At 41.1% G+C, this 27988-nt stretch overlaps 2 protein-coding genes across 7 annotated transcripts in view; one reads left to right on the top strand and one right to left on the bottom strand.

The window, feature by feature from the left end:
* WASHC5 (WASH complex subunit 5) overlaps positions 1-23559 on the bottom strand; it is a 56352-nt gene extending 32793 nt beyond the window's left edge. For 2 of the 3 annotated variants that reach the window (XM_020897062.2, XM_020897063.2), the window contains exons 1-11: positions 23381-23559; positions 18717-19025; positions 18095-18240; positions 17326-17410; positions 16631-16731; positions 14447-14639; positions 11792-11944; positions 10190-10303; positions 7834-8005; positions 2776-2903; positions 1314-1443 (exon numbers count right to left, since the gene is read on the bottom strand). In XM_020897062.2, coding sequence (XP_020752721.2) covers positions 1314-1443; positions 2776-2903; positions 7834-8005; positions 10190-10303; positions 11792-11944; positions 14447-14639; positions 16631-16731; positions 17326-17410; positions 18095-18240; positions 18717-18902 — 1408 coding nt within the window. In that variant the 5' untranslated portion in view covers positions 18903-19025; positions 23381-23559. Of the gene's footprint in view, positions 1-1313; positions 1444-2775; positions 2904-7833; positions 8006-10189; positions 10304-11791; positions 11945-14446; positions 14640-16630; positions 16732-17325; positions 17411-18094; positions 18241-18716; positions 19026-21624; positions 21646-23380 lie in introns of those variants that run through there. The other variant, XM_070477013.1, reaches the window with a different exon arrangement.
* Positions 23560-23603: 44 nt separating this feature from the next.
* NSMCE2 (NSE2 (MMS21) homolog, SMC5-SMC6 complex SUMO ligase) overlaps positions 23604-27988 on the top strand; it is a 231202-nt gene continuing 226817 nt past the window's right edge. For 2 of the 4 annotated variants that reach the window (XM_070477022.1, XM_070477021.1), the window contains exon 1: positions 23606-23726. The gene's annotated coding sequence lies outside the window, so the exon portion shown is untranslated. Of the gene's footprint in view, positions 23727-27988 lie in introns of all 4 variants that reach the window. The other 2 variants (XM_070477024.1, XM_070477023.1) reach the window with 2 other exon arrangements.

Here is a 27988-nt window from a genome sequence, read left to right as displayed (position 1 = left end):
CTGCAGACTGCTTTTACTTGTGCGTGTGTGAACCCAGTTGCTCAATCTTCATGACCCCATGGACTGTAGTCTGCTAGGCTCCTCTGTCCATAAAGTTTTTCAGGGAAGAATAATGGAGTCAGTTGCCATTTCCTGCTCCTTGGGATCTTCCCGACCCAGGGATCAAAGCCAGGTCTCCTGCACTGCAGGCAGATTCTTTACCATCTGAGTCACCAGGGAAGCCTCAGTAGGAATAATAACAGAATTTAGAAATATATTTTGGATCAACCATTCAGCATCAAATAAATCAACAAGAGCCAAATACAGTAATCACAAGTTTATACTATGAACAGCAGAGTTACACTTTTTAATAAAAATCTATACTATTAACCAATTCTACTGTATAATTAACTTTATCAGAAATAAATCTGACAGTTAAAACAAATATCAAGTCTCAGAAAAAATAGTTTAATTTGTCACCTTAAAACTCAGAATGGTCTTTCAGGGGCAATTCGAAAGGATTCTATCTATACAAAAGTTAGAAGTGCTACCACAATTTTCCTGTAGTTACAATTTCCTAAAAAAGCAAGATCAAAATTGTCAAAGTAAAACTTAAGCTGCGGCTGTGTTGGGCTTCTCAGGTGGTGAATGGTAAAGAACCCACCTGCCAATGCAGGAGACACAGGTTCAATCCCTGAGTCAGGAAGATCCCCTGGAGGAGGAAATGGCAACCCATTCCAGTATTCTTTCCTGGAAAATCCCATGGACAGAGGGCTACAGTCCATGGGGCTGCAGACTGAGGGACTGAGACACACACGTTGTTTCAAAGCAGTCTGCAGGTCCCCTCTTGTGCCACTAGATGGCAGGTGTGTCAGTGAAGAAGAACCAAACAGGATTGGCGCACAAGACTCCTAGGTATCATCTGTTAGTGGTCATTAATAATGTTCTTGGGAGAAGTATCCTTCTGAGAGGATGATGAAAGTTCTTACCTCCCCCAATGCACATAAAATGACACGCTAAAGGGACTAGCTTTGTATACTGTGGTGGTAGGTGGAGGATTATGACTCTATAAAATACGATTTCTGAACCAGAGTATAAGAAGCCCCAATTTAACCCGCAATTTCTTATTTCATATGTAAGAAACCTGAAGTCGAGAGAGAATATGAGATTTCCCAAGGCAGCACAGGGCTAGGGCAGCCAAAACTAAACTTCTGATCTTCATCAGCAACATCCCAGCACACAGTGACAATGCAATAATGACTTTTTACTACGCTGGTTTCTAATCAACTGTGTACACATTTCAAACACACTGATGTTTCCTCTCTGGCAATTACCATTTTTCTCCACTCTGGTTAAGGGTTTGACTCCTGAAAAGACATCAGCAAGCTCCGTCATCCGCTCTGAGCCCTCCTTCTTGTAATGCTCCCATTTGGCCTGCTTTTCTGAAAGCATTTGCTTGAACATCTGTTGAAGAAGAGATTTACTGATTTTTAAAAGAAAATCCAGCTTAGGCATTTTACTAAGAAAGTCTGAGTCAAACCCAGTTTATTATTAAAACAGGTACTTAAAATCAACATCATTCTGATGCCATCTCTTAAGCATCACTACTTTATACAAATTGGGGGGTAAAAAAGCTAGATCATCTCAGACGGTGGCTCTCAGACTAATTTAGGCAAAGTGAGTGTTGGTTCTGAATGAACTTCAAGGTCTGGGGCTAGTTCCAGAGGCCACCTGATCCAAACCCCCAAAGTTTCTGTAGAACCTGGACACCCCAGGTGTCTGCCATTTTTATCATGCCCATGTGATGTGCTTAGTCGCTCAGTCATATCTGACTCTTTGCAACCCCATGGACTGAAGCCCACCTGGCCCCTCTGATTATCCAGGCAAAAATACTGGAGTGGATTGCCATGCCCTCCTGCAGGGGATCTTCCCAACCCAGGGATCGAACCCAGGTCTCCTGTATTGCAGGCAGATTCTTTACCATCTGAGCCACCAGGGAAGCCCAATTATGCCCATGGGGCCTTTTCAAGGAGTAAAACCAGCACAGAATTTCCTTTTGTGAACTCAAATCCCTTAAAGTCCTTAGGTCAACCTTTTTTAAATGCAAACTACCACCTTATTTAAGCCTTTCCAATGGGTTTTCATGGCTTCTAAGATGAAGACTAATATCCTGCAAGGCCCAGCACAGGCTGGCTCCTGCCCACCTGTCAACCTCGCTTCCTAACACCTTTCTGTTCTATTCTCTCCCCTCCAGCCAGCTGGTCTTTCAGGCCCTTGAACTGGCCAGGCCCTTCTCTGCCCAAGAGGACTGAGGCAGAGTCTGTCCTCCCGTGCAGTGTTCTCCACCAGGCTCCCCAGCCTTGTCTCAGCTAACTCTGGCAGGCCCCTTGCTCAGCGTCCTTCAGAAGCTCCTGCTGCCCTTCTCAGGGAGGCCATGAAAGTTAGGACAGGTCCTCTGCTTTAGGTGAACTGTGTTCCTCTCCTTTAGAGCATACACCTCAGCTTTTATTTACATTTTCATTTGTGTAATTCTCTGTTTACTATCCACATTCCTTATTATACTGTAACCTCCATAATCCGGGACATTTTTTCCCCATCACTGTATCCCTAAATGACAGTAGAGACTAAATACCTGTTAAATGTTTAATCCCGTCCTTTGAAAATAAGAATTATCTCAGACAGCTAGAATCTTTAGTTTGAATCAAACACACAGTTACAAAATCCTAATTTCAAAAAAAAAGAAAAAATTTAAGCATTAAGAAAAGATTTTGGTGGTCACTTATTCAATATTTTTACCTCTTTGAGTATAAACTCAAATTGTGCGGTATCCAATAGCAGTTGAAAGAGGATCTTGGGATTGTACCTAGAGTCTGTTAGAATCTGGTCCTTGATTTGACGAAGGCGTTTGTTGTTTGGGTCACAGGCTAGACATGGGGAGAAAAGAGTTTCCAATTTACTAAATGCATAGAAAATACCTATAATAAGTAAGATGGATTCTTAAATACTTTCATTTCCCTTCTTTTAAACATTTAAAAAGTAATAAGCAAAATGTATATAAAAAATGATGGATGGTAAAATAAATTATATTACATCTATGCTGGAGGTGGTACAATTGAACTGCTAACTATGACACTGAATCTGACACAGAATGTCATTGTGATATACTGTTGAATGAAAAAAAGCAAAGTGAGAACAGTGTTTCCAAATTTTGTGAGTATCCTGCGGTTGGTTGATTATCGACTGTCCATGGGTCAGTGCCTTTGGCACTAATGATGAGTCGAGCCTTTTGGCACTATTTCCTAAGTAGGTGGCCTCCTTGTGTCCTGTCTGTTTGAAGTTGCTTTGTGTTGGGCACTGATCTCTGCCATTCAGCTATGCACAGGTGTGCAGAAAAGATTTAACACAGAAGGCCTGAGACCGCCATCTTCAAAAAGGCCTATTTGCAAGGTTGGCTCCTGGCTGGCATTCAGGGATTTGGATTTTGGAAGGGTTCCCACCATTTTGAGAACTGATAAGAATGGTCCACCATGCTTTAACTCTTTGTACAAACAATGTGCTTTATGATGTGCACCTGCTTTCCTTCCGGGAGTCTGGAATTTTGGTACCTGCCAGGTAGAGGCTGTCTTGATGAGTCCCCCACCCCCATCCCAATAAAAAGCATGGACACAGAGTTTGTAATGAGCTTCCCTGGTTGGCATTTTACACATGCTGTCACAATTCATTGCTAGGGGAACTAAATGCACCGAGTGACTCCGCTGGGAGAGAACTCTTGAAAGCTTGTGCTCCGTTTCCTCTAGACTTCACCCCAGGCACCTGTGCCCTCTGCTGATTGCGCCTTCTATCTTTCTCCTGTTGCAAATCACAGCATAAGTACACATGCTGAGCCTAGTTAAGCAAGGAACCTGGGATGTCCTCGGGGACCACGGACACAACAAGGGGAGCAGGGTCACCACACAGAGATGTGGCACGTTCAAACCAGAAGAACCAGGCCTGCGACCATTCTCATGCTCTCTGTAAAGGCATGGCTGATACTCAGAGCTTTCTGGATTATCCACCAGCTAGACCTGGAGAGTGTATGGCTACCAGGCTAAGGTCACAAAATCAGGCAGTGACTGACCCAGGATAAGTCACCAGATGTTTTGATTTCCTGGTCAGCATATCAGTTACCAAGATAAATCATTTCAAATAAAATAAATGTGTTAAAAAAGTATATAGAATAAAAAATACTGATATTTGCTGAAAGTGATTTATGGGGTCAATTATTTATGTTATGAAAGGAAAAAATAGGATAAGGCAAAATATTTATACTTAAAAGCTACTCAGACTGCAAATAATGTCAAAACAAAGCCTTTAAGACATCTAGGTTGCTTCCAGGTCCTGGCTATTATAAACAGTGCCGCGATGAACACTGGGGTACACGTGTCTAAGCTGTGGTACATATACACAATGGAATATTACTCAGCTGTTAAAAAGAATACATTTGTATCAGTTTTAATGAGGTGGATGAAACTGGAGCCCATTATACAGAGTGAAGTAAGCCAGAAAGAAAAACACCAATACAGTATACTAATGCATATATATGGAATTTAGAAAGATGGTAACGATGACCCTGTATGGCAAACAGCAAAAGAGACACAGATGTATTGAACAGTCTTTTGGACTATGTGGGAGAGGGCGAGGGCAGGATGATACGGAAGAATGGCATTGAAACATGTAAATTATCTATGTGAAACGAATTGCCAGTCCAGGCTCGATGCATGAGACAGGGTGCTCAGGGCTGGTGCACTGGGATGACCCAGAGGGATGGGATGGGGAGGGAGGTAGGAGGGGGGTTCAGGATGGGGAACACATGTACACCCATGGCGGATTCAAGTCAATGTATGGCAAAACCAATACAACATTGTAAAGTAAAATAAACAAACAAACAAAAAAGCCTTTAAGACAATCAACATTGTCAGAGAGTTCATAGCCATTAAGGTACCAGGTCCCTCATAGCTGCTCTAGTATCACTGTGCTTGTTCAGGCTTTCTGAGTCCTCCTACCAGCATCTTAGGATGGCCGGCATGTACAGAATGACCACGCTTTACAAGCACGTATCACAGGTGTTTTTGGTGCTTCAGTTATGGTGAAGCTTGAGCAAGGTTATTTTATATATTGATTTCCAAGTTACTCCATCAGGAAAAGACTCATGACAACCTGGAGAAGTGCTCAGTTTTCATGGGAAACTGCAGAGTTCTGATTTACCAAGCATTCTCCAGAACTCCCTAGGAAGAAATATATTGGAACTGATGACATTGATCACACACCGACCATTTTTCAGCTTCAGGTTTGCCTAACTTAAAAAACAAAAACAAAACTGGAAAAAAAAAAAAAAACAGTCCAACCTGTAAGGAGTTCCATTTGTTTTTCTATTAACTCTAGTTTAACATAAAATCTGATATTAATTTCCTTTCATTTTTGGGAGGAAGCATCACTGCACATTAACAATTAGCTTCAGTGGGTTAACAGGAGGGAATATGAGAAATACACCTTCCTTTCTGCACACCATGACCAAAACACCATAAAAGCTAAATAAGCAGTTAGTTTTCCCACATATGACTCACAATCAGATAGGCAAATCATTTGTTTCTGGTAAATCCTGACCTTGTGCAATCAGATCAGATAACTGCCAGCTCAGAAATGGAAAACAGATGTGGCTGAAGATAAAAGCATAGAACTCTGGCAAGCTGAGCTGGTCGCTGGCAGGGGCACAAATCCAGGAGACCACTGGCTTCCAGAACACAGGCACGGCTATTAGGCACAGTCGTTGGAAGACAAAGAGGAGGCTGAGTCACTAGAAACCCAAAGTTGGCTTTATGATGGGATAAAGTGAGGGCTTGAGTTGTTTACATGCTTCTGAATGTAAGACTTATGGTAAAGAAGATTATAAGCTGAGTCAACGTCAGTCAAATTAGGACTGGATTTTAAGTAAAACATAAACTTGACTAGTTAAAGATTAGTCGATGAGATGATTAAAAACTTTGGCCCTGATATTCATGCTGTGATTAAACGGTAAATGGAGAGAGGTCTAGGCCAAGAAGCAAAATGATGAAAAACAAAAACAAAAGTGGAAAGCAGCATTCATGTGAAGGATTTAAGAAGCTGGTCATTTCCAGCGTGAAGAGGGAAGGCTGAGGAGAGACTCCCCATGTTTTCGAAGAGCTGAAGGATGAGGAAGTCCACCTGCTCTTCTCACTGCTGAGCACTCACAGGAAGCAGAGACAGGTGGCAGCTAGAGGCAGTGTCGAGGGCACCTTGCCCGGAGGGGCTGGGAGACGGATCTACCACGTTACCCAGGGAGGACGCAGGATCATTTGGCATGGGCAGTTTTTTTTTTTAAGAGACAATCTCACCTGAAAAAAACCAGGAGGTATTGAAAGTAGGACTAGGGTAGATGCTCTACAAAAATTTGCTGAGCGAAAAACAAAAACGAGAGCCTTGGCTTTCCAGGACTGCTGAATGGCAGCACTCTTAGGCAAAGGAGTGTGCAACTCTGGATGAGGGAGCTCATTAGTAATTAATACTGATCAAGCATTTATTAAAAATAAGTATAAGGAACTGTGTCGGCTCTGAATAAGCTCAGGTGTTGGTCCAACCTAAGTAGGACCAGTAAACCAGTGGTTTCAAAGTCATGGGCTTATGGACTCTGCGGAAGTGTTTTACATGATCTGTGAAGCTCACTTGACAGACAAAAGGGTATCCAATAGGACTAACCATGACCCAGAAAAAATTAAAATTTCATCTATCTTAATTAAGCACCCTGATCTAGCCAGTTCCTCAGCAAAGTGGGCCCACATTTTTCTGTCCTTCCTTTGGTCATTTCTCCAGTCTAGATTTTTTTCTGCTTTTTACTGTGAAATCGTACCAAGGGCTGGTCAGCTCTTGCCTTCCGTGAAGAGCCTTCCTCCACTCCTCCACCCCAAGCAATGTTTCTCTCCTGTTCTGGACTCCGGACTCAAATCCCCACCAACTGTCTGTTTTACACATCTGGCTCTTCAGTGCTGGCCTGGCCTTTTAGCTGTATTAGCTTCTTATCGCTGCTGTAACAAATTACCATAAACTTAGTGTCTTAACATGATACAAATTTATTCTCTCATAGTTCCAGAGGTGAGAAATCTGACTGGGCTTCACTGGGCTAAAATCAAGGTATCAGCGGGGCTGTGTGATTTCCAGGGGGAAACTGTTTCCTGGTCTTTTTCAGCATCTAGAAGCTGCCTGTACTCCTTGGCTTGTGGCCCTCTCCATCTTGAAAGCCAGCAGGGACCTCCTGAGTCTTTTTCATGCCATCTGTCTAGTTCTGATTCTTCTGCTCCCTCTTCCCAATATAAGGATACTTGTAATTATGCTGGGCCCACTGCGATAATCTCCTTACTTGAGGGCCAGCTGATTATAGAAACATCAACTCCATCTGCAACTTGAATCCACTTTGCCCTGTAATATAACATGCCTGAAGGGTCCAGGGACTAGGCCATGGACATCTTTGGAAGGGTGAGGTGGGAAGGCTTTATTCTACCTGTATTTGCAGCTACACTTTTTCACGGGTAGACATCTGATCTTCCCAGTCTGACCAGTGATGAGCTCCTCGAGCCTGGAAGGGAGGTGTCCTCACACTCCCAAGCACCTAACAGGACCTGCCTGGCACAGTGGCTGTTCAGGTGGGCCACCGCTTTGTCCAAACTGACATAAAAATGACCACCTTACAGAAGCAACTTGATTCTCATTCAAGGGCTAAACCACTTGGCATCACGGGGCAGATCAGGGTTTGGTACGCCTATATATGGAGTGATACACATGGTCACGCCTTTTGTGTGTTACCTGAGTCCGCCGTATGAAGCATCAGCCATCGGATGGTGACGTTGCCATCTCTCAGGCAGTTCAGAAGCCTCGGGATGTTGTCCAGGACCAGCTCCTCCCTCAAGTAACCTTCTTTCAGGAATTGATGCACTTGTGCGTGCACCCTTTCACTGACAGTAGCGTATCTGCTTGCCTGTGAAAAGGAAAAGAAAACCTGAGTAACATTTCAAAGACAGAATCACCTTGAAAGTGAATCATATTCAAATGAATCCCTGGATAAATAATAATATTTCTATATGAGACAAATAACATACAGGCTCCAAAATCACTGCAGATGGTGACTGCAGCCATGAAATTAAAAGGCACTTGCTCCTTGGAAGAAAAGCTATGACCAACCTAGACAGTGTATTAAAAAGCAGAGACATCACTTTGCCAACAAAGGTCCATCTAGTTAAAGCTTTGGTTTTTCCAGTAGTCATGTATGGATGTGAGTGTTGGACCATAAAGAAGGCTGACTGCTGAAGAATTGATGCTTTTGAACTGTGGTGTTGGAGGAGACTGTTGAGAGTCCCTTGGACAACAAGGAGATCAAACCAGTCCATCCTACAGGAAATCAATCCTGAATATTCATTGGAAGGACTGATGCTGAAAATGAAGCTCTAATACTTTGGCCACCTGATGCGAAGAGCTGACTCATTAGAAAAGACCCTGATGCTGGGAAAGATTGAAGGCAGGAAGAGGAAGGGACAACATGGTTGGATGGCATCACTGACTTGAAGGACATGAGTCTGAGCAAGCTCTGGGCGACAGTGAAGGACAGAGAAGTCTGATGCGCTGCAGTCCTTGGGGTCGCAAAGAGTCGGACACGACTGAGCAACTGAACAACAACAACAACAAAGGCAAGTGGTTTATTGGACATCTGGGGCTTTTTCCTTCTTTATTTTTTTAAAAGTTGTTTTTATTTGGCTGCACTGGGTCTTATTTACGGCACACTGGATCTTTGATCTTCGTTGGGGCAAGCAGGATCTAGTTCCCAGACCAGGCCTCCAACATTGGGAGCATGGAGTCCTAGCCAATGGACCACCAGGAAAGTCCCTATTGGACATTTTCGAAAAAAGCCCTGGACTTAGAATTGAGAGGCAAACATCTAGAAATATTGGTATGACTTTGGATTTAACCTCTGAGTACTGGCTTCTTCAGATGTAAATTGGAAAACTGGAACATTTTTTCCCTGGCATTGCTTCTCTTAACTTGGATGTAAAGAGACACAAAGGCAGAAGCTAAATTGCTTGTTCTTCCTATTATTATTGACAAAGGAGCTAGAGCAGGCAGAAACACTCAAAGGATGAGTCTGTACACACAAGAGCTTAATAAAATACACCTCAGCACATCAAAATTGACTGACCTTGTGTGGAAATCTGGTCACTCTGCTTTCCTAAAGCAAGAATTGAATGGCAGACACCATCAACCTTGTCAGGTTAGTTTAAAATAAGCACAAGATGTGTCATTAGAAGCCTCTTAAGAACTTGCAATGTCATGGATAAGAAGATGTGATTTTGGAAAGGAATTTTAGTTATGAAAAATTAATGCTCTGAGGCCGGAAAGCATGGAAACGCCACTTTCTCTAATATATTTCTGGGAAATATGCCAAAATTGAAATTATTTTGTGCATTATTTATTGAATTTAATTTGTTTGAATAAAACATGCTGAAGCTCCTTGAGTCAATATCACTCTATCCACACTTGGAAACTCAAAAACTCAGACAGCCAGGCTGAGGAAGACCATCACTGTTGAGAAGTATCAAGTATGTGCCCCATGAAAAAGATTTTGTTTTGATTCTTTTGTTTACTTAGGTATTTCCTTCTGCCTTGGTTCATCAGAGAGACAGAATGTAGCCATTTCAACTTTAAGGAGATGACTGTCTTTATTTTGGTTTTGGTGCTTACTTCACATGCCAGAAATGATGAGTATAAATTACAGTGAAAGGGTTGACTGTCTATATCCAATTACCATCTTCAACACTCAATCCTACTGATGAAAACATTAAAATTCTGGCTTCTGGGGAAAGGAGCTCTGTCCATGAGGACACAGTCTTTAAGAAGAATAAATGAAGTCACCTGTGGCCAGATGCCACACTAGTTCATCTTAGGGTGTTGAATCTTCCTTAGGACCCAAATCTCCCATTTATACAGCTCACATAAGTTAAAAATCTATAATTATCTCTTACTTCAATGTTCAAAATTCCCCTTTCATTAATCATTGCACTAAAATATTTACGCAGGCATCTTCCAAACGCTTGGGAAATCTACTCAGCTCATTTCCCACCCCATGACATAAGCATATAGTTGAGAATCCTCATGATTAATCAGAACCTACCTGTTCTCTGACATTTGAAAGGTCCAGGGTATTGTTTAAAGCCGTTTTTGCAGCTTTGTAAGGTTCCCAAGCATCTGCTAGATTAACCGTGATCCCCATGTAAATACTAATTACCTGAAAGAGGAGACCTTTATTCAGTATTTGTTAAACACCTACTCACTCCAAGGCAAGGGGCTGGGAAAATACAAAGTTATAGGAGACATCACCCACTCCTTCAAGTTTAAATGCCATTCCAGTGAAAAACCAAGACTTTTCAAATATACAGGGAAGTGATTTTACTTATGAGTGCTTAGAAACAAGAGTGACTATTACATGCTCTATTATATATATACTCATGACTATATTCATGAGAAAATAACGAAAACAAGGTTTTCTTTTCAAACTGCTGTTTGTAAGATTCCTAGATGAAGAAAAATGAAAGGGGAGAGAAAAGCAGAGACTCTGACCAGAGTGGTGGTTTTCCCAATTATTTTCATCTCAAATTTACTCTTAAAAATCAAACTAAACTTGTCTCAAAAATTTTTGTGAGAAGAGTGGCCTTATGTTTCACATTTCTTTTAAAAATTATATATAATCCCTCTTTATCCCTATTAATATTTTTCTTTAAAACTCTTTGCAGTATAGTATTAATCTCATTGGCTTTTTATGGGTCTATTTTAAAAAATTCCTTTATTTTCAGTATGCCAGGGTGTCTTCTCAGGAATATATCTTATAAATACCATGTAATTGGACTTTGACCTTCTTTAATGCTAAAAGTATTTCGAATATAGTATTATAGTCAGAACTTCTTTGTTAAAACTTAGGCAAATGAAGCCAGACTCTCTCAAAAGTTTTCCTCTTGGCTACTCATCTCCCAGCTCATGGGTATGATTCATTTGTGGACAGGAAGCATCCTCTTTTAATAGTAGGCTGTTTTTCTTGACAGTAAAGCTCCTCAATCAGGTCCCTCATTACAGATAGTCTGTGGCTCAGTAGCTGGTAAGGAGTGAAATAAAATCTGGTCCCTGAAAATGTGATCCAACTCACTATGCGTTGTTCAAACCTCTACATGCAAAGAAAATGTTTCACACATATTAAGTACACTGTCAGTTTTAAACTTTTAAGAATTAATATTTTTAAGTGAAATATGTTTAAAAAGTTATAAGCTCATCCCTGCAGTAACATAAACCTTAAGAGCCCACATTAGCTTACAGATAAAACTTATAAAAGCACAATTCCTATTCACAAAATGACAAACTAGATAAATTCTGCTAGTTTAGATTCGTAAGACAAACGCTTATGTAACTTAGTTGCACTCTCAGTAGCTAAAGCAAGATCCATTTTAACACATGGTTGTTCTATCTTGAGACTATTCATTTAAGAAAAAAACACACACACACACACACACAAAGAAAAAAACACAAATAGGTGCTCCAGGAAATTTTACTGATTCATTCCTTCATGCTATGATTTGTAATATTCTCAGCGTACTTAAAAGTAATTTTACTTAAGCGAATTTATGTCTCATTATTTCAACATTAGATTTATAGGCAAAAGGATGGAAAAAAATCAGTTCTCCAACAAGTTTATTACAGAGAATAAAAGACTAACAGCAATACTTGCCCAATTATCTGGAAAGTATTTGTCCACTATCTCTCTCATTTTTGCTTGATGGGTATGAAGAATGGAAGGTTCAAAGTAGAGAATCACATACAGCATGGCAGCCTGATTAGCCAGAGCTGTGCTGCGATGTTCTGGCAATGGGTATGCTGAGACCTGCAAGGCAGAGACCAGAACCAGGAGAGGCAGATGTTACTGACAGCTGAATTTACATGTGCGAAGTAAATGACCCAGTTCTAAGACACATGAACCTCTCAAAAGTCCATCTCTTTGAGGATCCTGAGCACTGGAAGCAATTCTCAGATTATGGCATCAGTAACCAGGACCTTCTTCCTATCTCTAGCCACATGACGTTCTCTTGACTGTCCTTGACTTTGCTGCAATTCTCTTTTCCCTTAAAAAAGAAAAATTAATTCTATATCTCTTACTGTCCAATTTTGTGTCTCTTCCATCACAGAGAAGCTCTTATAGAACTGACCAATTCTGCACTCACTGGTGCTATCTTTTACTTCCTGTTTATTCTTCAGCTCATTGGCATTTGACCTGCACCATCACCTCAATGGGGTTAAAGACCCTGATGCTGGGAAAGACTGAAGGCAAAGGAGAAGGGGGGAGGCAGAGGATGAGCTCGTTAGATGCCATCACTGACTCAATGGACATGAATTTGAGCAAATGCTGGGAGACAGCAGAGAACAGAGGAACCAGGTGAGCTAGCCCATGGGGTCACAAAGAGTCGGACATGACCTGGTGACTGACCACCACCACCTATCACCTCAATGGAATTTCCTCAGGTCACACATAACCTCACGGCCATCCATTTCAATGACCTCCTTTTAGCACTCTCACTTAAATTTGCCGAGGACTGAAATTCTCTCCTCATCTGGTTTCCCAGATGCCAGTTTCTCTTCTCAGTCTGCTTTGCCAGGTGGTCTCCCTGGCTTTGAAATGCTGCTGAGTCCCAGGGCTCCATCACCTCAAGTATTAGGAATCTCTGGCTGCGCATAGTACACATCACCGTGAGGACCAGGAGTAGAAAGGGAGGCAACTATTAAGGATAGACATAGCAATGTCGCATGGAATCTGGAGGCAGGAATGCAGTCAGGTCTCAGGAAGGGCCTGGAGCTGTGAACCAGAAAGCCTTCATTATTTCTCCCCTGGATGTGATGCTCAACTGTTTCTTCAGCTGTGGTCCATAAGATGGCAGACTGAGGTGGCCCCAAACTCCAAGTTTTGCATGCTGTGGGTAAATCCACGTCCAGAAATTGTTTTTCAGGCCCAATTCCATATTACCTGGAGACAGAGAATCTGATCTATCTTGGGTCAAGTGACCTGCCCTGGTCCAGCTGGCCGGGCAGAGGGGAGGTGCAGGGCAGGGAGGGGTGGATTCACAGCACAACCACAGCTCAATCCCTGTGTTAAAGGTCATGGCACAGGGAGAAAATCGAAATACTGCCTTGAGACATGGACAAAATGGACCACCTAGGAGGCAGAAGGGTTAACAGAAGGGTTAATGAGAGGCAGTTGAAGAAACAGCATGGGCTTTGAAGTCATAGGCTGTGAAGTCATGGGCTCTGAATTCAAATTATGGTTCTGCTACCTACTTACGTGACCTTGTGAAAATTACTTAAGCTCTCTAAGCCTTATTTTTCTCCATAGCAACATAAGGATAATGCTCTTTTGCAAGACTATTATGAAAAACAGAGAAAATTTTATATGGAAAAAACCTCCTATGATTCTGGCTCATACTCAATTCTTAATAAATGGCATCAAATATTATAGAGACCTGGCATCTGCAGGTAGCTCCTGATTTGAGCTGTATTTAAAAAAACAAACTAACTAAAAACTCTTTATGTACACTTAACATATTCATACAAAAACTAGCAGTCTACCTAAGAACTGTATAGAACAGGTGTGCTCTGTAATAGATGATATTCAGTCATTACAGGTCCAACTCTTCACTCTCTTCTAGTTAAAAAAGAAACAGATAATATATACAATTGTGCTTTCTGCAGGAAAAAGAAGTTGAATGGTAACTTTCTGTGGTATCCTTTTAGGCACCTGAATAACACACACTGGAGAGGAAAGTGAGGCTTTTCAACCCCGCTCACGCTGCCTCCTTTACCTGGGTGGCCTGAACACCCCTTAGTCATCTGCTGCAATCTTGCTGCCTATTAACATGCTTCGTGGCACTCTGTGCTTCCCCTGAGATAATACCCGTCTTGCTTTACTCTAATTCCTCTGTCTGCCTTCTTTCCTCAGCTACAAGCTCATTATGAGTAGGGACCAGGGCCTGCCTTCATCAGCAGTGGATCCCCATTACTGAACACAGGACAGCCACAGAGTGGACACTCGGCAATCATTTCTTAATTGATGCCTAAAACAACACATCTTCTTCCCAAAGATAGTTCAGATCTCATTTCCTTCTTGAAATCTCTATTTCAAGAGATATTAATCTCTTAATCTCAAATTAATATCCCTCTTTTCTGTACAATTCCAAAGCACAGCCCAGAGGTTTTAAAAGGTTTCTTGCTGTTTTTACTCTTCTGAGCAAGAAGGAAAGAAATAATTGAGGAGGAAGGTAAAATCTATAAAGAGAAAGATTTTTAAATTATACTTTTAAACTATAAAAATAGGTTTAATAATAGATTAAATTCCCACCTGGTTGTAAATATCATCAGATCTCAGCCGACCAATGACCATGCTGATGAAGGTCTCGTTGATAGGAACCCTTTGGAAGTAACTCTCAGGATAGTTGGGTGGTCTTTTGGCCCCTGGTTGGCTGGAATAACCTGTACTTCGAAGCAGCTTACAAATATCATCCATATTCGAATCAGCAGAAGATCGGGCAGCACTGAGCCATGTTCACAATGGGAAATAAAGGGCCAAACAAACCGCATGTTACAAATAAGAAGTCCAGCAAAGCAGAATTTCAGTATAAATTGACTTTATATAGTTTTAGATATGAGTGGATCAATTTATATCCTTAAGATTCAAAACTATATTTTCAAAAAGCCTGTAATATAGCAAACTTTTAAGATGGGTTCTTGTACGTATGTACAGTTTTATGTAAAGGTCCATGACCCCTTTCCCAAAATCCTTGGGGCAGGATTTGTTTTGGAAGACAGCATTTCTCAAATATAAGGAAGTAACATGATACATACATCATATATAATACTTCAGCAGGGTGGCAGATGGCATTCCATGATCAAGACACATTAATGTTTCTACAGTAAAATCTACAAACATTCACACAAATGAGATAAATAAAGACTGCCCATAGCCTCATATATGTGCCAGTCAGGTTCTGACTCCAAATTTTGGATTAGGTTACGTCTTGCTGCCAAAGTAGTTACTCTGTGTGCATGTGTGTATATGCATATATTTCTGTTGGAGCTCTTTGGATTTCAGAATTGTGGATAAAGAATGTGAACCTACACCAACATTTCATACATTTAAAAATAATTTTAAAAAATTAAGTCAAATTCAAGTGGGATATACCAACTGGTTTTTCTTGGCAAGGTGTACCTTCTACAGAGCTTTAATCAACCATCTGTGATTTTTTTGGTGGTTTGAAGTAGTAAATCTGCAAAGAGACTCAGTCTTAGACTTGAAGATGACCCCCTATCTGATGCGAGAATCTCCGTTACTGTAGCTCTGGCTGGAAACTGTCTGGTATCTCTTCAATAATGGATCCTCACAGCCTAATCAATTAGCTGTTGTACCCAAAGGGACAAAGCTGGATTGTCAAAGCTGGGCTTGATGAGCAAACCTCTTTCTTCTTCTTCATGTTACTGTTTTCGTTTTTTCAGGTACTTTCAGAAACAGAGGCAAGACCATTTGAAGCTCATTTAAAAAAATATGGATAGTAAAGGAGCTCACGGTCAAACTGATGTGAATGAATTAGGCAGCCTCACGCTCTGATAGAGCTGAAAGGGAACAGGCGAGCTGAGTAGTCTGATTTACAGCTGAGAAGGCAGAGTACCAAGTGTGGCTGCAAATACAACACCGCCCAGACAATTCCCCTCTGTTGAGGATCTGACTCTCTGCCCTGTTTATTCTGTTCTAATTTGCAAGTTTGAAAATGTTCATTCTAGCCCACGCTTCTGTAGCCCAAGTTCCTAAATAATTCCTGCTTCTTGGTTATTTCTTTCCTGAATCTTAACTATTTCTCACATTGACCTGGTGTCCAGATTTTGACTCATTATTTCAACAAACTGAAAAACGTGTGTTAGGGACTGAACTCACAATTAGTTAAGGTAGGTCCTGTTTTTAAGCGCTTATTTCTTAAAGTCACATCTCACAGAAAAATCCACACGAACTTTTTGGCCAACCCAATACAGTATTGATGAGTGAGAATTCACTTTCAACCTGGCCCTGAATGAGAACTTTTCACAATGTATCAATTTGAAAAATGACAACAGAAGGCTCACGTGTGTCCTTACATCTGCCAAGGACTAATGTTCGAAAACTTAAAAAAAAAAAATTCATGAGACTTCCCAAATCCCCAAATTTTATCTTTAAGGTAACAGAAATCCAGATTCCTCTTTTAAAAAACTGAGGTACCATCACAGACATGATAATCCATATATCTCTAATAATCTATAATAGATAAATTATCCATACATGATACATAGATTATATGATACATAATCTATTGTGATGATATAAAACACAGATTGTTATATTTCCACATTATGTATTATGTTCAGCAGTGATAAGAATCTTATCTTCTGCATTCGAGATGATATTGCTGCTGTTCATAATAAAAGAAGGATAGGAAATCTACACCACACTTTACCAAAAGCAGTGCTTTTGGAGGGCGTGGCCTTAGCTGAGGGGTACCTGTATCGATAGTAAGAGACCAGCATTCTCTCTCTAGTTTCTCCTTCAATCTTTTGGTCGATGACCAGAAGCATAACTCCGTACAAGTACAGCGCTTCACACTATAAGAGAAAAAGAGAGCAGCCATGTTCATGGGAGTACACAGGCTTATGCCGTACAGCTGAGGATGGGTAAAGGACTCCTTTGCTCTTATTTCTCCTAAAAGCTTCATATTGCAAGGAGAATGCAGGATCCTCCCCCCAAAGGGTCTCATCTTCTGTACAGATGGGCTTTAAAACATTTATGCAAAGTTTAATTTACAATGACTATCTTTCAGCTGGTCTATTTTTCATAATTTGCTTGGGATACCAAAATAGAATCCAAAGACTATGAATACCTTTAGGTCATTCATTTATTTTACAAACATTTTCTAAGTGATCACCAGGTACTAGGTACCAGGCTAGATGTCTAGGATGCAAAAGATAAAGAAGATAGGACTGTTACACCAAGGAAGTGCACATTATCCACAACTTGTAATTCTGTTCAAAGTCTACTATGTTCTAAGTTCACACAAAGACCTGCCAGTTAGATGACAGTTATCAGTTTATTTAGCTTCTCTTTAAAGAAGGATACACTGTATGTATTTGTGACTTACAGGGAAAAAAGTAAGTTTGACATTCCTGAATTTTTTATTTTAAATGGTCACTACTACTTACTAGAAGTTGTTTGCCATCTTCATTGAGAAGCACTGTTTCTAAGGTTTGCTGAATATAAACACCTTCATTGAGATCATCTAGATACCTAGAAAAGAAACCCCAGAGCAAGTTATCCACTGAAAATGAAAGGTTAATATCATTGAAGAAGGACAGTAAAGATGTTTAAAAGATTAGGCAATATACCAGGTATTCTGGCCTTCAAATCATTTGTTTCCATTCACGTGCTTTAAGAACAGGTTTGTGAGTAGGAACTCATGATTAGGGCCACAGGTTATTTATGGCCACTCCAAGTAAAAGGAACACTCCTCAGTCCTGATTTATGAATTACAGAAATCTTGGAAATAATGGCATAAGAACACGGGCTAGTTAGCTTAAAAGCTAATGAGTAATGAATCCTGAAGGGCTAGAAGGAAGACTACTGTATGGTCACACATAAGAAGGAACGTTATGGTTACCAATGCTACAAAAATTAAGTTTGTTTGTTTTTTTTCCCCACTTCTCATATTCAATAAACTAAATTAGGATCAAGACTGAAAGCCAAAGACTTGGTATAAAGCAAGATGATTATAATACTACACAAGAGCAGGAAATGATAATGAAACTCTACCATACTTAAGATGACTAGTGCCACAGGAAGGAAAAGAAAATTACCTAGGGTATAAGTTAGTAAATTTCTTAGTAACTCAGAAAGATATACATGTTCTAGTATGTCCCTTCTCCCTCTCCACTATTTACTATCAAAATTAGCTATTACTGAATCAGTCAATACCTGTTTAAGTCTACAATATATTTATGCACACTTTGAAATGCTAAATAAAATCTGGTCACAATTTCTATGTTGTTTTCCCGAAATTCTTCATCTAAATCCTGTAGCTCTGGCTTAGATTCCAGTTTGCTTTCACATAATTCTGGACCCTAAGAAGAAAAACACATCAAAGAAAGAGTCAAAAAAACAATACAATTGCGGGTAACAATTTCTAAAGAATCTTTGAAAAATGTGTTCCTATTTATGTCTCTAAAGGGATATCAAAAATTGAAAGCAGAGGAATAGAAAGTAAAGAAGATAACAGAAGCCTAGATATAAAATCCCCTTGAAGGAGATGGTCTTGAACTGAAACCACAATTTGCATGTGTTTAAGTGTGGTGGACTTCAATGTGAAATACATCATACCAAAGTTATCTTTTAAAAATTTGATTATATTGTGTTATATTAGGGCTTCTGTACAGTATGTTTATATTACTTTTCAAATTAGCTGATATTAAATTCTGTTGAAAAGCTTTTCTTTTTAACTCTTTCTCCATAATTACTTAACATCTCAGAGTCTCCTGGTTTCCAGAGAAAGCACGCTTTTGTAGAAAAGATTGGTAAGAAAAGCTTCGAGGAAGATTACCTTAAAATAGCTGAAATCAAATATGATATCTCCATATTTCTGTTGATCAGCTCGGTCTTTTAACCTGAATACAGCAGGAATAAACTCAGAGAGCCTCAAAAGTTCAGCAATGATGGCATTGCCACAGGAAACAATCCTTAGGATTGCTTGGCCACACAGGTTGTTCTCAGCCAGAAAGTCTACCATCTTGAGGAAAATCAGCTACTCTGGCCTGGCCACAGGGAATGTGTAACTGGCTTCAGAGCTGGGGTCTGTAAGTCATCAGATGAAACCAGGTCTGTTGATACATTGGCCACTCCATTAAATGACCTGCAACCAAAAAAAAAAAAAAAAAAAAAAGTATGAAAAATCTCTAATCCTTTGAAGGAAGGATGTGAAACACACACACAGTATTTTTCTTTCAAATTCACTGAAAAAAAACTATAATACATAATGACTTCTGATATGGAGGGAGAGCATTTATTTTCCACTCTGCATGTTTTCCTTGTGGAGGGACTTTGCTAAATTATTACTCTTGGTCTCTTTCTCAACACTTTATTCACTTCTCTCCATGAGAAAAGCCATGATGCGGCTGCTCCCAGAGCTTGGTAGAAGGTGTCATAAGGCATGTGTGGGTCCAAGGGAAAAGGTAACTATGTCCTAAAACTTACTAGAATTAGGTGAGGGAACAATCTTTAAAAATGCTTTTTTTCAAACATCAAGTTTAGGAGGTCCCACTATTGAGACTAATACATGCCTGAGAATTATGATAGGGTGATTCTAAACGAAGAACAAATATTTCACACTAAGCAGTGGGGAAGTTCTGATTAGCAATGTATCTTGAAATGATATCATCAAGACTTATGAAAGTTAAGTTTTATGCCCAACAAAATTGAGAGTGAAATTGCAGTAACTCTGTACTCAGTGGACAAACCAAGAATGGGTGCAAAGTTGACCAAGTGCTGTGGAAGGAAAGAATCTAAATTCTTATTGATGTTATTGATTCCTTGATTCAACTGTGGCATTACCTCATCTTGTAATCCTTGTTAAATGGATTGCTTTTATGGTTTATCTACTGTTAACTGGGTTTTGCATTATTTGTAGATGAAAGCATTCTTAATAATATAGATTCACTTGTTCAACAAATATTTATCCAGTGCCTTCTATGTTTGAAACGCTGTTTTAGGACCTGCGGCTATTGTAGTGAACATAACTAAGTTCTTGCTCTCATGAAACCTACCTACTACTGGCAGTGGGAAAGAGATAAAATAAATAAACCATGTATCAGGCTGTGACGATGCGTAAAGAAAAGCATGGTAAAGGGATGGAGTGTGTGTGATGTTACACAGTTTGTAAAAGTGTCTCTGATTAAGATGATTATTTGAGCAGAGATCAGAAGCCAGTGAGGGAGCAAGCTGGAAGGGTATCTGAGGTCTCTAAGAGGGTCCTCCCTGTTCGTGCCCTGTTAGGCCTCTTTCCCTGAGTGTGACTTACTGATTCCCTTCTAAAGAAGAGAATGTGGAGGATGTGAAAGATGCCATTTCTGACATTAGACTGCAAAAAAGACTGTGACTTCTGGCTTGAGAACCCTTTCCAGCTTATGGGTCCTGGGAGAAGCAAGTTGTCATGGTGTAAGACAGCCCTGTGGAGGGAGACCATAGGATGAAGGAGAAGTCTGCCACTCACCACTTGAGTAAGCTGGGAAACGGATCCCCCCACCCTCCACCCCGGATCTCAGTTTGTGTTCATAGCTTGACCGCAACCCCCCAAGAGCCCCTGAGCCAAAGGCACCAGCTAAGTCGCACAGCTGACTCCTGACTACAAACATTAATTAGACAATAAATGCTTACTTTTTTTTTTTTTAACTCCGTAATGGCTTATATGGGAAAAGAATAGGAAAACGACTGGATATATGTATTCGTATAACACATTCACTTTGCTGTACAGCTGAAACTAATACAACATTGTAAATTAATTATACCCCAATACAAATTAAGAAAAAAAAAGAAAAAAAATGTTTATACTGTTTTAAAGCCACTAGGTTTGAAGATAAGTTTAGATGATGATCTATGAGAAGGGCATTCCAGGAAGGAGTTACAAGGAAGTACAAGTAAGGCCCCGGGGTAGGAATGTGCAAGGAAGAACAAGTAGTTGATGTGGCTGGTGGGGAGTGAGCTGGGGACAGAAGCAGAGATAGGGGAGGTGGAGCTGGGCCCATAGCAGGGATTACGGAGGAGCCACTACAGTTACCCAGAACTCTCTCGCACAAGGGTTGTCTATAATATACATTAAGGCATAAATTATTAACAAGTCCCTTCAGTTTTCTCTGTGAAGTTTGCTTGTTGAGTCACACTGATCCCTAGTAGGCTGAATTTCAGATAATTTCATTCCACTTTTCCTACAGAAATGGTCTGGCTTGCAAAATGAGACAAGAAGAAAATAAAGTAAAATGGGAACAAGAGTCACTTGAAGTCCTCTGAAGAACACCAAACTAACCCAGGTTTCAGCAGGATGAAATTCTAGACTCAATTCAGAAGCAGGGCGCTTACAATGAACAGGTCTAACTGCTACCATTTGGATACCAAGACAGGGCAGTGTGGCCAAGAGAAAACAGCTTAAAACAAAGCAACATGACCTGCCTTCTTTCCCAACAGACAGACTCACTGGGCACATGCATGCACGTGGTCAAGGAGGCTTAGGCCTGGGATAATGACATAAGTCAAAACTCTGGCGTGTCTGTGTCTTATTCAAATCCCCTTTACCCATGAGTTACACTGAAGGCAACGTCAAGGCAACTTCACGTTTGACTAAAGTTTCTAGTGGGCCTCCCTTGTGGCTCAGTGGTAAAAAAACCCATCTGCCAAGACAGGAGACGAGGGTTCAATCCCTGAGTTGGAAAGATCCCCTGGAGAAGGAAACGGCAACTCACTTCAGTGTTCTTGCCTGGGAAAATCCATGGACAGAGGAGCCGGGCGGGCTACAGTCCATGGGGCCTCAAAGAGTCAGATGCAACTTTGCGACTAAACGACAACAAAGTCTTTGGTAAATAGCCCCACTGTTGGCTGAAAAACTGGTCCTAAAGAATAGAATTTAAGAAGCATCATTAAATATGCCTAATCATGTTGCAGTGATCTCAGAAGCAGGTGGCTTTACAAATGTTAAGATTTAGTTGAGACCAAAAAAAATCACTCTAGAATGAGGTGGGAGTAAGCATGGTAGAAGAAACTATAATATACTAATCTTCCTTTTAGAGGTTCTCCTGGTGCTAGGAATGAAGACAATTCATAATGACCACTTATCTCAGTGTAGGTTGTCTTATTATTTGCCATGAAATGAAACCAGAAATTTCACTCAATTTCCTAATTTTCTTTTCATAAGGCACCCAGAAAAGCGGCTGTAACTTCATTTTAAAGAACTGGTATGGAACTGTGATTTTTAGTTTGGAAAGTAATTCTAGGCAAAAGACAACATGCTTTCAAGAATGAAGCATGGCAGCATTATACCAACTGCCCAAGGAGTACAGAACTCAATTATGAAAATTAAAGTCCCCTGGGAAGAATCATTCTTTATCCTACACAGAGGAAAAAAGAAGATTGATCTAGTTTAATCCTTTCATAAAAACCTCATTTCCATAAAGAACGGAGCACTAGTCCCCACCCATCCATTATCAAGAATAAACTGCATTGGTGGTTAATCAAGATAAAAGCTATGGGTGCATCTCTTACAGGAAAGTTCTAAAAGGAGCCTAATCACTTTAGTTTGATTATTGGATCCTGAAACAGAATTTTAAAAAATCGGAAGGTGTTCCTTGTAGCGGACAAAGGCAATGATGGCTCTCCCTCCTCCCGGCAACATTTAGGCCGGAGGAAGCTCCACGCACTGGCAATCTATCAGGAGACCCAGTTCCCTTACCGGCTCTGGGTTTTCTGTTTTTCTAACTGTACCCACTCCGGTATTCTTGGGCTTCCCTTGTGGGTCAGTTGGTAAAGAATCCGCTTGCAATGCGGGTAGACCTGGGTTCGATTCCTGGGTTGAGAAGATCCCCTGGAGAAAGGAAAGGCTACCCACGCCAGTATTCTGGCCTGGAGAATTCCATGGACTGCATAGTCCATGGGGTCGCAAAGAGTCGGACACGAGTGAGCGACTTTCAATTCACTAGTACCACAGACAAATCAGGACCCTCAGAATTATTATTATTTTTAATGCAAAGGACTTTGGCGTGTCACAGGTGAGGCAATTAAGGGTGCAGAGAGCAGCAATGACTTGCCCAAACTCAGCCCATGGCAAAACTAGAATTCAAACCGAGGTCCGTCAGACTGTAAACGCTTCCACCAACCACTCAGGGTTCTGGAGAGTAAATGGAGGAATCACAGCGTCCTCAAGGCTTTACTCCCCGAAACCTGGAAGGATCAGATGCAGACGAAACAGCTGAACATCATCACCTCCTAAAGCGCCAAAGCAGCGTGGAAAACTGCTTCCACCTGAGTGGAGATGCAGAGTCTGGACTGCAGCCGCGGTTCCAGGAAAACCCCCAGTCCTCTTATGCCAGGCTCCCCCATCCAGACCCCACCCCACGCCGCAGAATCCCCCACGCTCCGCTCCAGGGCCAGCGCGGCCCAGCCCCGGGGCGGGGGAGGGGACGGGGGAACGTGAGGAGGCGGCGCGCGCACACTGCCCGGACTCACCTGTCACCCGGGCCGCGCCAGGGCGCACGCGCAGGGCCCGCGGTCGTGCGCGGAGTCTGCACGCCGGCCCCCACCCCTACGTCTCCGCAAGGGTCCTTCCTCTTCTACCCCCAGCCCTGATCCTGAGCCAGCCAGACCCCGGCTTCCGCCCCTGGTCCCTCGGCTGTCACATGACAGAGGGGCGGGGAGCGGCGGGGCGTCATGTGACCGCTCGCCGGCGACGACTGATGACGTCCGAGCCCGCGCTGGCCGTTTCAGCGACAGGGGAAGGGAGTGAAGGAAGGAGTTGGGGTCCGGGCGTGGGGAATCCGGGCCCAGCCGGACAAGAGCTACATCCGGCAGCCAGGTAAGGCAGGAGCGAGGAATGGCGATGGGGAGGGTGACGAGGGGTGTCGCCTCCTTCTCGGGCGCTCCGAGGGTGCCCGGAGCTGCGATCTGTGGACCTGGGTTATGGTCGTGGTTCTTTTCACGGTCACTGCCGGGAGGCTGGGGCCGTTGACCTCACTCTCCCAAGACGCCATCTCTCCATTCTTTGGCTCTAAATGTGTAGATCATGAATTATTTTTTATTGAGATATTGTTCACTTACAGTGTGTTTTAGGTGTACAGCAAAGTGATTCAGATATGTATGTGTATATATATTTCAGATTCTTTTCCATTATAGATTATTAAGATATTGAATATAGTTTCCTGTGCTTTACAGTAGGACTCTGTTATTAGTTTATATATAGTAGTGTGAGGTCCCGAATTCTTGATCTAAATAAATCTGGTTCGAGCTGGCTTTCAAAGCAGGGCCTTGGGCACATAGTTGAAATAAACTCTCCGGGCGTCACTTTACTTTTCTCTCCTCTCCTGTAAATGGTTGTGAGGATTAACTATAATGAGAGCAAAGCTTAGGGACACCAGTTCATAGCATGCTATAGGGGACATAGAAGTGGTTTCTGTTATTGATGTAACTCTTCCAGATTTTTATTGGTTGCCTATTTTGTGTGAGAGGCTGTTTTATGTAATGTGGAATATGTCAATTCTAGTTTAAGTTGCTCCCAGGGTGAAAGAGTGGCAGACATGTGAGCAAGTAGTTGTGATGAGTTTTAAAGTAGAATATGTGTGTGAGGTGGGGGAGGGGGATAGAAGTAGCATGAAGAAGAAAACAAGCAATTGCTTGTATGTATGGATAAGAGAAAGCTTCATAAAGATGTAACCTTGCATATTGAAAAAGAAGGTACAGCTCTGGTGGCTGAACTTTTGTAGGGCCCTATGGATTTAAAGGTGGTCAGCACAGTATCTCGGTTATTTTCTGTGTGCTTACCACTTGCTGTACACAAAGATGAGAGGAGTATTTTTATTTTTACATTAGCTGATTATTTGCCACCCCATCTACAGAGAATCTTACAGACCTGCTGTGGTCTGAATGTTTATATCCTCTCCCACCCCACCTCCAGTTCATATGTTGAATTCCCAAAGCCAAGATGATGGTAATTAGGCACTAGAGCCTTTGGGAAGTGCTTAGATCGTGAGGATGGAGCCCTCCAAGTAGGCTTGATGCCTTTATAAAAGAGGCCCTGTAGAGCTCCCTTACCCCTTCTACCATGTAAAGACACAGAACTAGAAAGCCTTGGCCATGAACCACAGGAAGAGGGCCTTCAGCAGAATGCACTGTGCTGGTGCCTTGACCTTGGACTTCATAACCTCCAGAACTGTAGAAATGTTTCTGTTGTTTATATGTTACTGTGTCTGCGGTATTTTGTTACAGCAGCACCAACTGGTGAAGACAAGGCCTGTTAGGGAAGGCAACATAGTATACTAGAGGAAAAACTCAGGAAGTGGGTAACCCTGTTTTAAGCTTTCTTTGAAACCATAGGTATAGAGAACAGAATAATCACTGATCCCCGAGGAAGGCTTCAAGAAGTGGCTAGTTTAAACCAAGGTTTCTGGACTACTGCACTGACATTTGGGAACAAATAATTCTTTGTTGTGGCAGGCTGCCCTGTGACTTATGTACTTAGCTGTGCTTGCATGCTAAGTCACTTCAGTCGTGTCCAACTCTGCGACCCTATGAACTATTGCCCGCCAGGCTCCTCTGTCAGAGATAGGGAAAAGCCATTTCTCTTTGCTTTTGGATCTGAATCGTTCCTCTTAATAGTTCAGAATTACGGAAAGATGTTTTTTGTCAACTGTCTGCAAGTGTAAAGTTCCATTGGAGTAATGTGAATTTTGCATTCATATGATAAGGATGGCTACTGTGTAGTAGATAATTTCCGTTTGTCCTGGATTATATTAATCCTTATATGAAGGTGAAAAAGTGAAAGTGAAAGTTGCTCAGTCATGTCCAACTCTTTGCAACCCCATGGACTATACAGCCCAAGGAATTCTCCAGGCCAGAATATTGGAGTGGGTAGCTTTTCCCTTCTTCAGGGGATCTTCCCAATCCAGTGATCGAACCTGGGTCTTCTGCATTGCAGGCAGATTCTTTACTAGCTGAACCACAAGGGAAGCCCAAGAATACTGGAGTGGGTAGCCTATCCCTTCTCCAGCAGATCTTCCAGGCCCAGGAATCAAATCCGGGTCTCCTGCATTGCGGATTCTTCACCAACTGAGCTATCAGGGAAGCCCTTAATCCTTATATACATTGTGTCTTACTTCAGGCTCCTGTTAAAAATTATCATAGACTGGTGGTTTAAGCAACAGAAATTTATTTCTTACAGTTTTGAAGACTAAAAGTTGCTGGTGTGGTTGAATACTGGTGAGGGTTCTCTTCGTTTGCAGATGGCCACCTTCCTGTAAATCTACATGAAGGACAGAAAGAGTGGGCCCTGTGTCTCTTCCTCTTCTAATGATGCCAATCCCATCATGAGGGCTCCCCCCTCATTTAAACCTGATCATCTCCCAAAGGCTCCATCTTCATATGTCATCACATTGGAAGTTAGGCTAAACATGAATTTTGGAGGGCACAATTATCTCAGTGTTTACCATACTTGAATTATGTGGGTGTGCTTCATAAAAATATCGTTTCCTCAGAGTGTCCACTAGAGACTGATTCAGTAGGTCTGAGATAGTATCCATTAGTCTGTATTTTTAGAAAGTATTTCAACTGATTCTTAAGATCAGACATGTTTGAGAAAACTACAAAATTTAATTTATCCTTACTATAATGCTGTAAGATAGATGTGCTTATCTTCGTTTACATGGGGTGGGGGCGGGGAGGAACCGAAGATAGAGAAGTTAAGCTGTTCAACCAGAGTGATGCAGTTTTGAGTGGTGTGGACAGGTGGAATTTCCAGGCATTGGTGTCCAGGGTCCATTTCACTTATGCACTATTCTGTATTGCTCCTCACAGTGATGATTAAGTCAATGGTGATATTTGTTCTCATTTTAAAAGATGATTTGCCAGGCATTATTCTGAGTGTTTTGTTAAACAAGTGAACTCATTTAGTCCTCCCAGTAACCCTTGATACTGGCACTGGATCATCCTCATGTTACAGAAAGGAAAAGGAGAGCATTGACAGGTTAAATAATTTGTCGCAAGTTATTCAGTTACTTTAATGGCAAAATCAGGCTTTAAACTCACATAGTCTGCCTCCAGAGGCTACATGTTGAACCCTTACTGGAGTTGTTAGTAGTTAACTCCTGCTAGTATTGCCCCCATGTTTTACTGTCTAACGTAACTAATGTTTGTTTAATATAAATGTGTTTCATGTTTTCTTTAAGTAAAATTAATATTTTAGGAAGATATGTCCTGTTCATACCGTGACTAGCCTAACCCCTAGTATGTATGTATGTATGTGTGTGTGTGATGTTATATACATATTATACTTTGATGATTGTATTTCTAGAATGGTGCTGCCCAGTGCAGTAGCCACTAGACACATGTGGTTATTTAATTTTTTTTTTGCATTGTTTCTACATAGCAGAGCATTGACAAAAATAATAATAGGTAACTTACTTGATAAGTTTGGTTTTATAAAAGATATTTGTTGAACAGAGATCCTCTGAATAGAGGCAAAGATAGGTAAAAATATTAGTGATGAAATATTTACATAATCTATCTGAAAAATGAGAATAGAATAGAAAACATTCTCCATTTAGAAGTATTACTTCTGAACTTCACAGAAGGTTACTTGTAGTATTTTACAGTTTTTAAAAAGAATGGTCTTCAGAAAAGACACATTTGAAGGTGTCAACAGCGTCACATTCATAAGAATGGCATGCAGTTTTGAAGAGAATTTCAGGAAATTCTATGAAAAATTAATAAGAGCACATTGAGATAATACATCTTCAAAAACACCCATGTCGTAGCATTAAAGACAGATATGGCTAATAAACTGATTAAAGAATGTGACTATGTACCAAGAATAATGATTTTATTTTTTTTAAAGTTGGGTATTGCTATAAAAAGACTTCTAAATCTGTTTCAATGAAGATATGTTACAATTTTTTTTAAGTGTAGTTGACTTACGGTATGGCTATTTAAATTTAAATTGGTTATAATGAAATAAAATTTAAAACTCAGTTCTTAAAAAAAAAACTACAACAACAAAAACTCAGTTCTTCTGTCAGGCCCCTGATGCTATTGTGACCATCAGTAATCGCTGCTAAATAATAATCACAC

This window comes from Odocoileus virginianus, chromosome 15 (genome assembly GCF_023699985.2).
Source record: "Odocoileus virginianus isolate 20LAN1187 ecotype Illinois chromosome 15, Ovbor_1.2, whole genome shotgun sequence".
Taxonomy (NCBI): domain Eukaryota; kingdom Metazoa; phylum Chordata; class Mammalia; order Artiodactyla; family Cervidae; genus Odocoileus; species Odocoileus virginianus.
Note: the sequence above shows the minus strand (reverse complement) of the source record. Positions and strands in the feature narration are given on the sequence as shown.